General features: G+C 44.5%; 1 protein-coding gene across 3 annotated transcripts in view; it reads right to left on the reverse strand.

The window, feature by feature from the left end:
* Positions 1-8,690: 8,690 nt before the first annotated feature.
* Positions 8,691-16,468, reverse strand: part of LOC135909438 (MAM and LDL-receptor class A domain-containing protein 1-like) — a 269,210-nt gene continuing 261,432 nt past the window's right edge. For 2 of the 3 annotated variants that reach the window (XM_065441393.1, XM_065441392.1), the window contains exons 62-65: positions 12,401-12,553; positions 11,381-11,489; positions 10,308-10,363; positions 8,691-8,818 (exon numbers count right to left, since the gene is read on the reverse strand). In XM_065441393.1, the coding sequence (XP_065297465.1) occupies positions 8,805-8,818; positions 10,308-10,363; positions 11,381-11,489; positions 12,401-12,553 (332 nt within the window). In that variant the 3' untranslated portion in view covers positions 8,691-8,804. Of the gene's footprint in view, positions 8,819-10,307; positions 10,364-11,380; positions 11,490-12,400; positions 12,554-12,631; positions 12,703-16,468 lie in introns of those variants that run through there. The other variant, XM_065441394.1, reaches the window with a different exon arrangement.

The following is a 16,468-nucleotide window of genomic DNA, read 5'->3' on the forward strand; positions in this document are numbered from 1 at the left end:
GACGAGCAGATGTGGCACATTTTTTTCAGGGCCCTCCATGCCTACTACTGCATTTCTAGTCTTCCTGTGCTCTTCGTATAAGCCCCTGTTCAGCCAAGGTTTTTACTCCATGACAGTTGTTCTACTGGGTTCGTAGCAATATTGAAGAAAAAGATGCAATGGTTTTCAAGAACTTTCGAGGCCCCGACACAGTAACTTCAAGGACCTCGTGCAATTTTTTTAGTAGTTTGGACAGGCAATAACTTGTTCAACAGCATCGTTAACTTTAATGCAAACAAAAGAAAACAAAACAAATTGCATTTCACTGATTTCAAACATTTGAAAGACTGCTAATTTGCCTTTCACACTAAACGCACACAAGGAAGCATTTCAAAAAAGCGCTCAAAGTTTTTCTGCAATAGCACAATTAACTACTTGGGCCTGCAACATTTGCAGTTTTTGAATACTGTCTGGTTTGACAGTGTATGTGATGTCATCTGTTGCTTCAGCTTTTCACCACAAAATAAGCAAGTCGTTTGTAATTTCCTTTTATTGTGTCTGTAGCTCTCGATTTACTCATCACGGCTTTTCTTTGAATGCCTCAACTGTTGAGCTTCCTGCTTCTGCTCCTCCAGGTACATTTGTCGCCGGTTCCGTGTGCCTAAAACTGGTATCTGCAGCTCCTTTGTAATTTCAATTTTAACGATGTCGCTTTCTTTCTATTACCTCCACAGACAATTCTCTGTGACATGCGAAGAGTGTCACAGAAGGGAAAAAAAAAACGCTTGGCAATGTCTGCTAAGTCTAGCCAAGTGTACAAATTTAAGGACTTTCCAGTACTTCTAAAAATTCCAGGGTTTTCAATGCCTTGAAAATGGCATTTTAGAAATAAAGGGTTTTCAAGGATCGCTACAAACTCTGGATTCTAGCACCTAAATAATTTTACAAGCTTATTTTGGCGTGGAGTTTGGAAATTCATGCTTTTTAGCTAACGCTGCACTATCTCTGTACATTGAAGCCACGAGAGCGCAACCATTTTGGAGTAAAGCAAAATACTGAAAGCTTTTAATACCACTCTTTTTCTATGGAGCTTCATATTGCCTAGTTAAGTTTACGAATGTGCCTGGTTTTGGTGGGCGTTTCTTCGACATTTTCTGTGAGAAGTAGATGACTAACCCCCATATTCAGAAATGTATCTTAATACAAAGCTCATGCTTGACTTTATATAAACGACGCCTGGTGCGAACGTCCCCTAGACGCTCACTGCCTTTGTTTTGGTGCGTTCACGGCTTGCGTCATTTAGATCAAGTCAAGCATGGGCTTCAAGTTATGATGCATTTCTGAATATGAGGGTAAGCGTGCGCAATTCCGGGCAACGCATTGTGCCATTGACACTGAGAGGAAACGGGTTAACAAAGTTAACGCCCTATGCTCCTAAACTTTTGCCTACCTGTGGTGTGCGTGTATCGTGCAAGAAGGAACAGCGCAAACACCACGACGAAAAAAAGCATCAACCACACCAGTGCTTCGTGGTGTGCTCCATGTTTTTGCGTCGTCCTTGCGTTGTGCTGTTTCTTCTAAAATGCCCAACCAACTAGCCGACAAGTCCATCCCGTGCATATATATTGAACACACGTATGAATGTAGATGGTCTTCGAAGCTTTTAGAACGAGCACTGCGACCGGATACGAGCAGTGCACGCGTAACAAGTGGACAGATTAGTCATTTAAACATGCGTGCCAAGGCATGTGACGCGGCTATTGGCATAAGCAGTCTCTTCAAAACTCTTCAAAACGCTCTTCAACTCTTCAAACGCTCTTTAATGCTCTTCAAAACGCTAACGATCCGCTGCTAATGCAGTACAATAGCTCACAGCGGACTGAACCGAACTTTAAACTAATGCACTTGAAAAGAACGCCTACACGGCAGCGTGAGGCATGTCGAAATACCTGGTACTGGCGTCGCAGTTAACCACATACGAATGGAACTGGCGGAAAAAATAAACAGACATGCTCACCAGTATACGCGTGACTTAAATTCACATACGTGGATGGTTGGCACGATACTTTGTATCCGCGTATTTTCGGAGAACATATAATGCATGGACTGAAAAAGCAGTCGATCGTGAGCTGAACGGCACATTTGTTATTTTCCTGGGGTGACGACAAGCCGTGAATAGCTCTCACGTCGTCGTCTACGTTGTATTCCTTCGTTAGTCGTAGCAAGGAATGGAAATGATGCAAACGCAAACGTATTCCAGTACACAACAGCACAGCACACTGCTGAGAAACCACCCACCGCAGCCGATTCCTCAAATACATTTGTTATATATATAACCTCTAAAACAACACGACTGAGCGTGGTGGCTCTGTGGTGTAATGGTTAGGATGTGTGCTTTGAATTGTATAGATGCGAGTGTACGCGGGTTCGAATCCACGTGATGTATAGAGCGATGTGGTTCTCCATAACTATGTGATTCCCTCGACTATTGTGTTCTAATTAGACTATGTGTCTCCTGATTGTGAAATGTGCGGAGATAATTGCGGATTAAATGTTAATTAGCTTTTTTTCGTCCGCAGTGGCGTTCGCGACGCATACGCATAGGCCGATTCCGAGCAGTCACGCCTCATGGTAGGCAGCAAATAGCCAGGAAAAATGACTCTAAAATCCTGCACAACTTTGCTCACGCCTATTCTGTAGGCCGCTTGGAATTGGGCTACTGACTCTGAGGAGCCGCCTAGGGAACGGTATATCAGCGACCCTAATTTGATCTGATTTCCTGCCTGCATGCGTGGCCAGGACTTCGCTAAGAGGGTATTGGGAAGAGTACTAGCACTCTGTTTGGGGGAGTAGAAGTACTCGGTCTGGTGGAGTGCCATTACCCCTGCGGTGAGAGTATTAGCACTCTGCGGAAGAGTACTAGCACTCCCTGTGGGAAGAGTATTATCACTCTGCGGAAGAGTACTAGCAATCCCTGGCGGTGGAGTAACAAAACTCTGTCAACAGCAGTTGACCTACTCTCTCTCAAAGAGGGTCGATCTACTCTCGAAAAGAGAGTGAAATATGGGACAAGCCGCTACTCCCTCAAAGAGAGTGCCCGGCACTCCCTTTGTTTTTAGAGTGTACTGGTCTAGAGTAAACAATATTTTTGCGTACTCTTACTGGTTGGGGACCTTGCTGCTTGGAAAATGAGCTTATTCGCAGTATCTCAGCCGCGTAAACTTTTAACGGTGACTGTGCCATTAAGCACCGCTATTTTCTTTATTCTGCAGACAGTTCTTTAAGAAAATAGCCTTCCAGGCAACGCCATACTATGCTTACACCTGGCTAATTTTCACGACATCCATCGCAAACATGATGTAAAAAGTATAGCAACTCATCTCCCATGTATTATATCATTATTAGCACAAATTATATATACTACATATGTAAATAAATGATGGATCATAACAAAGTTCAAGAAATTTCTCTCAAATGTCAGGACTACATAAAAAATTTGCCTATCGTCTTGTGTGCCTCCCAAATTTTTATGGGAAGTAAAAGTAAGCATGTATGCAATAGGGATTAGTAAGAGGCGATTGGAGGATTGGTGGAAGAAAAGTAGGGAAAGGGCAAAAACAAAGATGTACAAAACCAAAGTTCGCAATAGGGCATCAGAAAATTTGGTTGTGGGAGTTCATAGCGTTTTCTCTTCCTTGTTTTTCTTGTTTAACCTAGGTGGGACATCAGGCAATATAATAGCAACAGCTTGGGGGTGCACTCCACCACCCCATTCCAAAAGGGACGCTCAAAACATCCATCCATTCATCCATCCATCCTTCCTAATTCTCGGTCATGACGGAGGCCAGGGAAACAATCATGCACGGCCCTCAAAAAAAAAAAAAACTAGCAACTGCTTCTTGGATTCCGGAAGGGGGCAATTGGGGCAGAGCCACTATGCGACCATGCCCCACCACTCATGTTTATCATGCGTTGAGAGAACTTGCCACCCTAGACACCACCTGAAGACACATAGAAGACCAGGTCGAGGGCATGCCGTTATCGCACTGTGACGCACTAACAGAACATGCGCGGTGTGCTGCGGGAGACAGAGAAAGAAGCAAGGCTGCCATTGTATCCACTACATGGTATAAGCGGACGGTTGTATCAGGACAAACGTGTTGCACATGGAGATAAACTGCCACTGCGGTAGCCTAAAGTGAAGACTCTTAATATCTGCGACCCGCAATTCAGGCGTACGCCCGGTAACAGGTAGAGAATTTTCGTTCCGCACCGCAGCTGAGTTCCCGCACCGGACACTGGTCACCATGGATCAGGTGGAGGTTCCATAGGTGCCCACTACAGGAAAGGGGGGGGGGGAGCTTCGTGGCCAGAACCCCATCTGAAGATTGCCCGATGGGGGGGAGGGATCTGTTACCATAGCTCTGTCACCCACATCATTTGAGGTGTTTTTTTAGTTGTCTCTACCTCTTCATTTAGGATTTTGTTTTGGCTAAAAACTTACTGCATCCATAACATCAGTAACGTATTGTGCTGCGAGAAAGACACGGGCCGAAAGAAAAGTATCTCACTATTCGGAGGCCTAGAGCATAAGCTTGAGCGTCAACAGCGTGGTTGCTATGGCACCGTTGGCGTTTATGGTACCAGTCCCAGTGCTCTTTTGAGGAAAACACCACGTGGCCTTCACCATACTTTTTGCAACACGTCTGTGCGGGCCTGGGCATCTCCTATACTTCCCTTCCTCCGTGCAGCCTCGTCAATCGTCTCTGTAGATCTAAGAGCGTGAAAACACAGAGCTGATCTTATAACAACGACAAATTATACCTAATTTTCTGCCCTCAACATGAAGTGAGGCTAAGCGATGGCTGACTTCGTTTTTTATTTCTTGCCGCCGGAATGGAGTAACAAGCGTGAATTTTGATTGAAGCGGGCGCATGCGAGGCGCCATAGCTGGTATTATAAAATAGAAAACATGCCCGACTTCACTAGCTCGAGAGCCAGCATTACGCTTCTTCCTCTACTGTACCTTGTACTTTGAACTAAATAACTGCTTATTCTACATGCGCTTTACTTCTATCAAAGCATACGTGTTTATATTCGGCGTGATAACACAAACCACACATTACCTCTTTTATGCACGCCCTTATTAGTTTTGACCCTCCTTGGGGGAGCTCCAGTCCAGTTCGAGAACGAGGAAACCAGCAGGAAAGGAGGAGTGGCGCTACCTTCAAAATATGTTTTATCTAAGGACCTTACGTCCGGCACGCCCGTAGCGTCTGGCGCACCGCGGATGGTTGTGTGACCGAGACAAGCCCTGCATAGTATGGTGCGGTGTGGTGTGGTGTGTATGCCGGGCGGTGAAGGGGGTGTCGAGGAGGGTGCCGTTGCGAACATGCACTACACCAATTTTAAGATTGTGGCTACTATCATCTCCAGCCAATCTGCTTAGGCGTTAGCCACTTCATGCTTACATCTACTCTCGATTACGGGAGAGCCGCCATTTTTCTACTACCAAAGTACTCTTAGGTTTCTTCAGTGATGTGCTGTTTTATGTTGTTAGTCCAGATCTCACCTACGGGAACCGCCATATACACTGGCTGGATCTCGCGATTCTGATTCCCCAGCGTGCTTACATGTCAAGGTCGCCAGTTCGAATCCGATCTCTTTCAAAAACTTGCATGACTCCTTTTACGTCTGCCATGTCCATACTGCCACTTACCGCCCATCGGCCAATAGAATGGCCGAATGCATTCATCGTCAGTTGAAAAGTACCATCGTCACCAATGACATTAATACGATTACAACCGACGACCTTCCTCTTGTGCTGCTAGGCGTGCGGTCATTCTTGAAGCAGGTCATCGTGCGTACAACTGCAGTCATTTCTTCTGACACAATATTGCACTTTCCCGTGAAAATAGTTCGCCACGAATATTGTTTCCGCGTCACCTCCCGGCAGTTGTGCTCAGCAGCATCACCTTCTGTACAAGCAGCTGGGTCTGACTCCTAGCAAGCGTTCGTCGTGTCGTGAAGTTATTGTTTGCGAAGAACTGCCACCAGCGAGCCACTTCGACTTATTTATTCTAACTCGCGTATGACGTCTCACTTAAACTTCTGTAACGAACACAAAAGACTTTTCAAGTGTCCTTCCAAGGACGTGAAGACATCGTCGTCGTGACGGGTAGGGTCGGGCACGGCTGCCAATGAACTCGCCATTCATAACCACCATCGCTGACTTTCCTCCTGTTCCTGCCACTGCAACTATGCTGGAACAACACCGCAACCCACCCGCACAGCAGGTGCGGATGGTTGCGGGCAGGTGCTATTTCTTACGGGCTCACATGGCACATCACACAGCCGAATAGGGCGGGGAAATGTCAGGTCACAGCGAGTGGACACACCTAGTAGATGGACGCCACAAGGAGTCGTGCTGTCGGCGACACTTTTCAATGTGGCCATGATGAAACTCCCATGCCATCTCGAGAAAATACCGCGGATCAGATATACCTTTTATGCACACGACATCACAATATGGACGTTCGGAGGGTACATAGGACAACAAGAGGCCTTCAGGAGGCACTGGGCGTCGCAGCAAGGTACGTGGAGGCATGCAGACTGCAACGCGTGCCGAGAAGCCGCAGCTTATCGTAATCTAGAAGCGCTCACGAGGTGATCAACAACCCTGGCGCCAACCACCCACCTGCGAATTTGGTTTTATAGAAATCGCCAAGGTGTGCAGACTTCGTATCCTCGGCTTACACTTACAAAAGGGCGGGGTCGCAGGAAATGCCGTAAAGAACTAGAATGTACGACCATGCAGAACTTGTGCATGATGCAACGAATTATCAGCAGGAAGAGGATAATCAATGAACAGGACTTGATCCGACTAGTGATGGCTCTGATTGTGAGCCGTATTCTGTACTCGGCCTCATACTTATATTTCAGCTATGCGGAAGGGTAGATACTCGACCGGCTGATACGAAAGCCGTATAAGCAAGCGCTAGCTCTCCCACACGGAAAGGCTACTATTCTTCTCGAGGAGACCGGGGTTTACAACAAGTTCAACGCAAGGGAAATCTAGAGGCCCAGCTGATAACCCAGAAGAAAAAAACTACAATGCAACAGAGCGGGACGTCGTGTCTTGAAACGTCTTGGATATTCCGTGCGGAAAAACAGCGCATACAAAAATGCCAACACGAATACAGGAGGCTAGGCAAGTTTCGTTGATTCCCAGGGACATGCACCCGAACTTCCACATCGGACGGCGACGTGCCCGAGTGCAGTTGCTCGCAAGGAAGTGCGATAATCACTCTAATATCGTATAGGTAGACGCCGACAGCACCACACGAACCGAAATCACTGAACCGAAATAAATGCCTCGTCGGCTTCCAGATCGAGTGTTGCAGAGGCACAGGAACAAGCGATAGCGTTAGCCATAACGACGAGGCCGCACTGGGAGTGTGGCATAGTTCTGACGGACTCTCTGAAGGCATGCAGAAAGTTTTCCAGGGCCACGATTTCCAAGGTCGCACACCGCGTCCTGAATGGGGCGCTCAAGCTCACGCCACATATACAAATCGTGTGGATTCCGGGGCATGAATCCCTACGCGGCTACCAGCAGGCTCACGCCTACGCCCGAGCGCATGCACACCGGGAGCCGTGCGAGGGTAACGCCGAGCAGTTGGACCCCGAGCCCATACCATTGACCTACAGGCACATCCTACAACACTGTCGCCTTTGACAAAGAAGACATACCGCCGCGTCATAATGCTCTGACGTGAGAGGAAGCCGCAATATAACGAAAACTCTAAACAAACAAATATCCACATCTGAGTCCCTATCATGCCGTACACCTTGTGCTGTATGCATATAAATGCCCACACAGCGATCTGAGAATGCTTTTTGTGTTCAAATCTCACTACATACGGTCAGGCTACCCTAGTCGAACAGACGGAGCATAGCGCCATGGAGTAGAATTGCCGTTTTGCACACCAGCAAACACAACCTTCAGAGGGATGCTGGTAAATCGCTTGTCTGCTTTATATATTTCATTTACCTTTCACATGTTTGCTAGGTATGAAGACCACTGCTACAACACTGCGTCTGCGGACGCAAGGATTTATTTGATTGTTTGTCAAATGGCACTGTAGAAACGCACAAAGAATAACAGTCACAATTGCATGCTGGACGTCGCAGCTGCAGCTGGAATGCCGAAAAGTGTGCCTGAACATGGTTGTGTGACGCACGGGAATGGGGCATATTTTCTCTCTAGCTCAGCGGAAAACATTTTCGTGTTAACTAAAATTTCTGCAATCCCGTGCATTCTGATTGGAGCTCCTGAGCTAAAGCTTCCTGTTTACAGATATAACTATTGCCATCTCTTTGACCATCCCTTGAGCTTATGCCAGAAAAACCAATTGTTTATTATTATTTCAACAAACCAAATCGAATGTTCGCTAACCATTGCCTTTTCTGCCACAAAAGGCACAAAAAAGCACAGACAGTAGATAAACTGTGAGCGGACCGGGTGTTGTATTCTTCCGACATTTCGCGATTTCGCTTACGTGTCACCTAAATAAATATAAGCGAATTTGACAATTACGCCGCGTTAAAGCGGGAGAAAGATTAAACTTAAAGAATAAACAAAGTTAGTAGACCATCTGTAAAACGTATAGCTAGTGCATGAAAAAGAAGTAATTTGTTAGTACAATATTATTTATTTTTTACACAGTGCTATAGAATGCCCTTTACAAAAACAACTTCGAATGCTGTACATGCCATGCGACGTTTCTTTTCACTGCCCTTCTACTGCGATGGGAGAATTCCAGTCAGCCAAAAAATTCTGAAAAAGAAAAGATTAAGAAAAAACAAAATAAATGCTGCGCATAAGGCAGTATTGTGCAAAATATTTATATTATCATATAAGGTAGTCGAATTTTTACGAACAAAACTTAGCCTATTAAATATTATAGCATTAAAAATCCTGTACACTGTTTCTAATTCGCGACATGCGTGCATATGAACAGGCTTCACTGCGTAAGTGTGCTTTAGGAATTTAAAATTCGAACAGATCATCAACGTTCATAGCTGAATCAAGAATAAAATTCCAATGAAAACGAAACGCGAAAAGGGCATTGAAACAATTCGTCTCATGTGTTTGGCAGAATAATTCTTTAACACAACAAGAGCAAACAAAGATGGAACTATCTTTTTTTACATTTTGTAGCGAAAGCCTATCTGAATTCTCTTATTGCGTAAAAAATTTACAAGGGTTGAGATGTGTAGTTTTTATTCGTTTACACGTCACTGTAGATAAGGTCATGAAATACGTAATTTTTTTTTCTTCATGCAGATCCAACCACAATTTATTGCACAACATGGAACTGGTTCATACAGTACTACTTCTCATTTGTATTTATGTTGCATTTTAGCAGAAATCTGGAGCCCCAAGCCTCTACAAGATGACCAATTTGGTAGTCTGGCCTGCTAAGGCCCAGCATTGAAGTATTTGTACAATTTGTCGCACATTATAAAACTGCCTGCAGCGGCCTGAGAGACACCGCTGACACTATGAAAAATCATTTTATTGTTTCGTAGGACAATCGACAGGGTAATAACAACGTGGGCTTTTTTCTCGCCAAAGCAGGAGCTTTTGAAATGGCGGAATGGGAGATTTGCCTTAGCGCGAACTTCCATAACAGCGCTCATCACAAAGGCGAGGTAATGTACTGGTTATTACGTAAGTAACAATGTGTTTTCAAAAACCCTTTCAGTGGTTGCGATGATTCGATGAATACGTGGAAACTAAAATCTGGCCGCTGAGTGCAATAGACTTCTTGCTATATCGGCAGTCTTCAGTATACTGACCAGTATATTGTCTAATATAATATGGGTAATATAATATATTTGGCAATGTACAATGTAATGCACATTGGCGTGCTCACTACAATAACTTTGCAGCAATATAGAATTTGGTTTTATGGTTTTCTGGTAACCAAAATAACAAAGTATATATACGGGAAAAATTGATAACAGAAAATGCACACCAGGCCTCGGGACGCTCGAAGAGCTGCGTATAAAGCTTGCTAAGCATTCCCTTTTTGTGTGTTCGCTTCGACGTACCATTCGTTCTTAGGCTCTAATTGGCCAATATTGGACAAACAATGTCTAAAAAACAGTTAATGCGACTAACCAGCTTTGACTGTAGTTTAGTGGTAGACTATCGCAAAAAAAAAACTTTTTTGTTTTTTATATGTGTTTTGAAATGTCTGTGTTTTTCAAGTGTTCTGAGGAGCGCTTTGAAAGTAAGGTTTGCACAATTAGGAGCTTACCTGTTTCCTCCCTGGAAACATCGTAAGCAGCGCTGCGGAGGAGTTCGTGCGAGCCCCTACAATAAAGGTTTTAAGTTACGCTCACTGCATACAGTTGATTCAAGAACGTGCTCCACAACACTAAGCTACTACATCTTCTGTCAGAAGAAAAAAACTTGAAAAACAAAACTCTTGTGAAAAGTGGGCTTGCAGTGGGATAAGAATAACAAAGATTAACATAAAACGCTAACAGTCAAAAGAATTTTCCGTCCCAAGCTTCACCTGCACGAAGAATTCGACTTAGTCAAGGAATAGTTTTAATCATCTGAAGTTAATAAGCTTCATCTTACCATTAATCTATTTCATCAATATATAAATGGCACAGAAACTTTTGTTTTCTTATGCCATAATTGTGCTGCTACCACGTAAGCAGCACTCGAAGCTGTGACTTTCTGCTCAGCTAAAAAACCCTATAACTGCTGAGCTGATTCCATACAGCAAGAACAATCGTAGTGAGAAATTAAGGATCATTGTTTCATATTTTTAGAAAAGAAATGAACCTTCTGCCATAATGCGAAATTCATGTGGCATTAAGCAGCAGTAGGCAAGGTGTGATGCTATATCAGCGCACTCTTGCATAGCAGCAAAATATTACTCACGCTAGGGGAGTTAATGCGACGGTATTGAGATAAATTTCTGGAACAAAAGTGGCTTTGTGCCACTGTGAAGGCCTGTTTAGGAACATTAGTGTACAAAGATGCAGACATAAAAGGGAGACAAACACCAGCACTGTGTTTTATGTGTGTTTATTTTAGCTCTAATTCTACTTAACAGGTAACTACGAACAACCAGGTAAGCAGTTAGTCTTCCCAAAAAAGACCAGAGCTTGCAAAATTTCCTAAACCATAGAAACAAATCAGGTTTTTTGAAGTGCGCAATAGTATCGTAAAAATGCGCGCATACTTTCTGAAGTTCGCAGTACCGTATAGCACTGGGGATGTCATTCTATGAAGGAAACTCATAACTTCTTGCACAAAAGCACCGGTCGGAACCGATAAAACGAAAGATACAATCAGTCCGCGCTAAACACTTACATCATTGCTCGTCGTCTCCTGATAATGATGACTGCAATCACAGTTCCAATTAAGGCTATGGCCAACACGACCAAAATTCCGGTGACGATGGGGCCAGAGCTGCCTGATGCTAAAGAAGAAAAAAAATAGCGCTTAGTGCACGTAGCATAACTTGCCCTTTGCTGCTACAGCAGCAAAATGCCCCCGTATAGGGAAAAAGTAGCCTACTAAGACTAGAGGACGAAGCAGTCCAACTAAGCAGAATTTTTTTTTATTTTGAGATACATTTAAACTGTATACAGAAAACCTACTGGGATGTTATGAAAGTGGCTTTCTAAGCAAGAAATGAAGAGTTGACAACTATTTGTCTCTTGGTAAAGATTCGTGGCCTTCCACTTTAGATGTGTACCTTCAAGGAATTGAAGAAACAGTGGGCTGTTGCATACTGCATTACAATTTCTTCTGAATTAATAAGACTAAAGTATTTGTCAGGCTGTTTAACTTGAAGGAGAATCAAAATGTGTCACCTTATGTAAGTATATAAAGGCTTGTTAACCTAATGGGTTCTTCCAATTATTACTATAACTCATTACAGTTTTTGAGCCAGATCACTGTAAATATGACTTCATGATGCAAATACAGCGTTTGCACCTATGATTTGTCAATTTATGACCCTACAATTGCACATATAAGACAGATGCCGCATTTACACAAGACAAATTATAACTTGGTAGGCCAGTAAATCTAAAAAGAAACAGACGAAATATTCTATCATGAATACAGTCATGAAACTGAATCCCTTATCCTCGATTTCATCAGTGACACGGCATGTATTCCTTACGCGGTGTCGATTACTTATTTAGCTTAGATGAGCGAACGTACCTAGTATGCGATAATAACAAATTACACCCATATTGGCAACTCGCTTTCGTAGTGCGTTATGAGACCAGTTTGCACTAGTGTTCAGCACATTGCCCGGAAAGGTTACATTGCGAATATATCAATTTCTGTTAATGCAGGCCTTATGTTCTACGCGTTTACCTTTGACTGCATCCTTGTCTCCTTCGAAAACACTATTCCTGTAGTACTGGCAGCGTGCTCCCGCATAGCCTCCGGTACAGTTGCAAACTGGGCTCCGCTTGTTCTGTGTCCATGAGCAGATGCCGCCATGTCGGCAGTAGGAGTCAGGGCACACTGGCGAAAAAATGAATGGCATTTAACATGCTGATATTCCGTTTATTGCGATTAGCATTCCTTGTGATGTCTGTCTTTCTGTCTGTTCGTCCGTCCGTCCAACCATCTAGGTTTAACGTCTTTCATGCTGACTTAGGTCACTAGCGAACCTGCACAAGTTACAGGAAAAGGAAAGCGAGATCAATTTCAATTATTCGTTTGAAAAAACGTAATTCATTAGATTTACCGATGACTGCCACATGAAAGTAATGTCGCGATTATAAAAATGTAATAAAATGCTTTAGCATTACTTTCCTTCCTGCATTTATTAGCATCAAACAAATACGGTAAATAGTACGAGCTCGCATGACCAATTTATTGCGCTGTCCGCAGCCTCTCACACATTTTTTGTTCTTTAACTTCACTTAGAAATCCTTTTGAAAATTTCCTGACGTGTATTCTCTAGTTTTCTGGTGACGACATCGGCAGGAACAGCGCAAGTTCACTCGATGAGACCGCTGGAGGGAGAGGCTGTTTTGTACTGGACGAACACATTCGCATGCACATTATCGGATATATGAATGGATACTCAATGCCACTGAGGCATGGGTTTCGGTCCCCTATGAGGCGCAGTGCGTCATCGTTGCTGAGACTATCGAGGAAAGTGATCCTCAGTTAAAACACTTTGTCCGTAGGACATCCGAATCATGTCTTAATGTTCGTACAACATATAACATACAAAAGTGACATCCACTGAACGTTCAGTTCTGGGTATCCTACCCGGACCATCCCAACAGTATTGCACATGAACCTTTTCTTTTTTTGGCACACATACGAATATTTGTGCTTCAAGAGTCTTTGCCTTTGAGGTTACTTGTATCAGAATTATGTACGCGTGCATGTTCGAAGCTCATTTCGAAGCTTTGCAGGTCTGCAGCTCGAGTGTAGGCCCTACTTTGCGAATTTCCTTGTGCAATTTACTTTGAAATGTTTAGTTAGTTCAATGAGGCACATTCATGGTGTGGAAAGCCGAGTAGAATTAGGAGTATACTGCACTTCTGCACTTGTGAGTGCGTGTATAACGTAAGCGCTTGACGTATCTGTTCTTGATGTGGCCACGTGTGCTCTGCGTGTTGCATCGGTCACACAGCATCTGCTTGGAACGCAAGAGACATTACAGCAAACACTGTACAAAAGGCGCTAGCATACGTCCGCATATGTACACATTATGTGCCCGTGATGTCCCTCGCCGGTGTACAAGTGATGTCTTCAGAACGCGGAAAGTCCAGCCAAGCGATCGCGTGAGCAACGGTCACAAAGCATACGGCACATCTATAGAATATCGATTTCCTGGCAGTGGAGATAGAGAGAGAGAGAAAGTTATTTATTGAAAATCCACAGTGTTTTGCCAGCATATTTTTGCCTACATGCTACTCTGCAGGGAATGGGATGGGCATAGAATATTCATAGGACATCTCTGTTGTCACTAGGTCCTGATAAGACAGGCGAAAAACTGAAAAATCTTTCATAAATGATTCCATGGCATAAACGTCCTAAGTGGTCATAGCTATCAAGCCATAGAAGCCAAGCTTTCATTTGTCTGCCAGTATCTGGTAGACTTCGACTTTTTGTTCGTTATCCATGTTGAAATATTACATAAGGATCTATGAGTATATCATAAAAGATAGGATGAGTTCATTTAGAAGACGCTAGAGGGTTAGCGTAGCGCAAGGGACAGGATGGTCATTCAATGCCAACAGGCAGCTGCCAGCTCCTCGCGAATTCCTCAACTTTCTTTGCCTTCGGCACCGCTGCGCAGCATGACAGCTTCTACAAGGGCAGACTGGTTAAATATCCCTATGGTGGTGCAGTTTCAGCCCGGCAACATGCATATCTTGGCTTTCAGTGACTGCTGCTTCTGCAAAATCACTCTTGCGAAGACGTATGGCACGTCACTCAAACGAGAAAGTATGATGTATTGGCCGATGTATCTTGACAGATATTTCGTGTACAGCCTCTTGTTTCCGTGCAAGTGTCAGAAGCCAAAAAACTCCCCAGGGGCAAATAATGACGAGCGTATGTCGAGCGTCGTAACGTGTCTTGGCTTAGTCTTGAGAGGAGAGTGTCCTGATGCTAGCCATTCGACGCGCTTCTTCGGCACGACATAGGGTATGGCCTACTGAAGAGTCATCATGTGGGGTCCATGAAAGGATAGTGTCGATAGAGCTTTGGTGGGCGGCGGGCACAGAGAAGTGCGCATAGTCTGTCACTACGCGACTGGCAATATTCTAAGCGTATATTAGACATGGTAAAAGAGAATCCCAATTTTTGTGATCTGTCGAGACATTCACGGCAAGCATGTCTGTCAGGGTACGATTCGTGTGCTGAGTGAGGCCGTTTGTGTGTGTCTGGGAAGGTGTCGAGTACCAGTAATTAGGTCCACAAAGGCGTAGCAGATCTTCAGCAACGTCCACCGTAAACTACCGTCCAAAATCACTAATCACAATGTGCGGAGCACCGTGACGGATAATGACGGAGTACAGCAGTAAAGATGAAACGTCTTCTGCTGTAGCCGAAGCAGGCGCCGCCGTCTCAGTACACCGGGTCACATAGTCGACACTATATTTCGGCGACACATTGTAGTAGACTTGGGCAAGGGACATAGCAAATCTACAGCAACTCACTCAAAGGGCAAGGTTGGTGGCTTAACTGGCTGCAAGGCACCTGCAGGAGGCGCCGTTGACTGCTTATGGCGTTGACAAATGGCACAACGGGAAACGTATTGCTGCGTTGTCATCCAGAGGTCAAATGGAACGCTGGCGCACTCGATGCAGTGCCCGAGGAAATCTAAGGTGGCCTGACATGATATCATCGTGCATGGCACGAGGGGTAATAGGCGTCAATGTCTGGGGAATCATGAGGAGAAGAGCGCTGCAACAGAACAAATCCGTTTTATACAATAAATCTTGAAAAAAGAATGAAAGGTGAGTCCTGTGCTGATGACCAAGCGGCGTCAAGAATTGTTCTGATATAAGGGTCATGCGTTGCCCCAGACTTGAAGGCAATGGCATCAGGAAACTCTGCGGGCATGGCATGGAGGTATTCATCTACGTCAACATCGGTCACTAGCGTACTTGCTGACGGAAGGCGAGATAAACCATCAGCATCGGTGTTGTATGTAATAGAACCGCCTTGTATGGAGAGAAAAGTCGTATTCTTGAAGACCTAAAGACTACCGAGCTAATCGGCTAGATGAGCTGCGTAGTCCAATCAATCAGCAGAGAGAATGGTGGTCTATCACCACCCTGAAGTAGCGGCTGGCCAAATACGATCGAAATTAGAGTGTGGCGAAGACTACCGCTAGGAATTCAAATTCGGCTACGGTGTCAATCCGCTCAGCCGTGGTAAGAGTACGGCTTGTGTAGGCAATTACTTGCTGGCGCCTGCCATGTACGTTTATGAGTATTGTTTAACGCACACGTCACTAGCATCCGTGGGAAGCTTCGTTCGGTCTCAGCGTCAAAGTGATGCAACATTGAACCTGAAGTGAGCAGAAATTTTAGTTGGCGCTATGCAGACTCGCACACGGTAGTTCATATGAACGATCTGACTTTCTGAAGTAGTGAGGTGAGCGTCCTTAATGAAAGCCCTTTACGAAAAGCTAAATTAGAAAAACAATCCCAGGAAGCTAAAGAGGTATTTTGCTGTCTTCGACTGGTTGAAGTGACGAACTGCTGCAGGCGCCTAGAGGGCCGGGGGTGGATTAGTTTGCCATCGAGGAAGTACTACAGCACAAAGGTATGACGCTCGCCAAAGTGACTATATTTTACAGCTTAGAATCAAGAGGAAACCAAGAGGTGCTGCACATGACCTACCTCAGAAACATGAGTGGGTAGCTGGCTGGAACTGCTATTCAAAAAGTGTGAACACCACTTC

The sequence above is a fragment of the Dermacentor albipictus genome, chromosome 3, assembly GCF_038994185.2.
Source record: "Dermacentor albipictus isolate Rhodes 1998 colony chromosome 3, USDA_Dalb.pri_finalv2, whole genome shotgun sequence".
In the NCBI taxonomy this organism is placed as follows: domain Eukaryota; kingdom Metazoa; phylum Arthropoda; class Arachnida; order Ixodida; family Ixodidae; genus Dermacentor; species Dermacentor albipictus.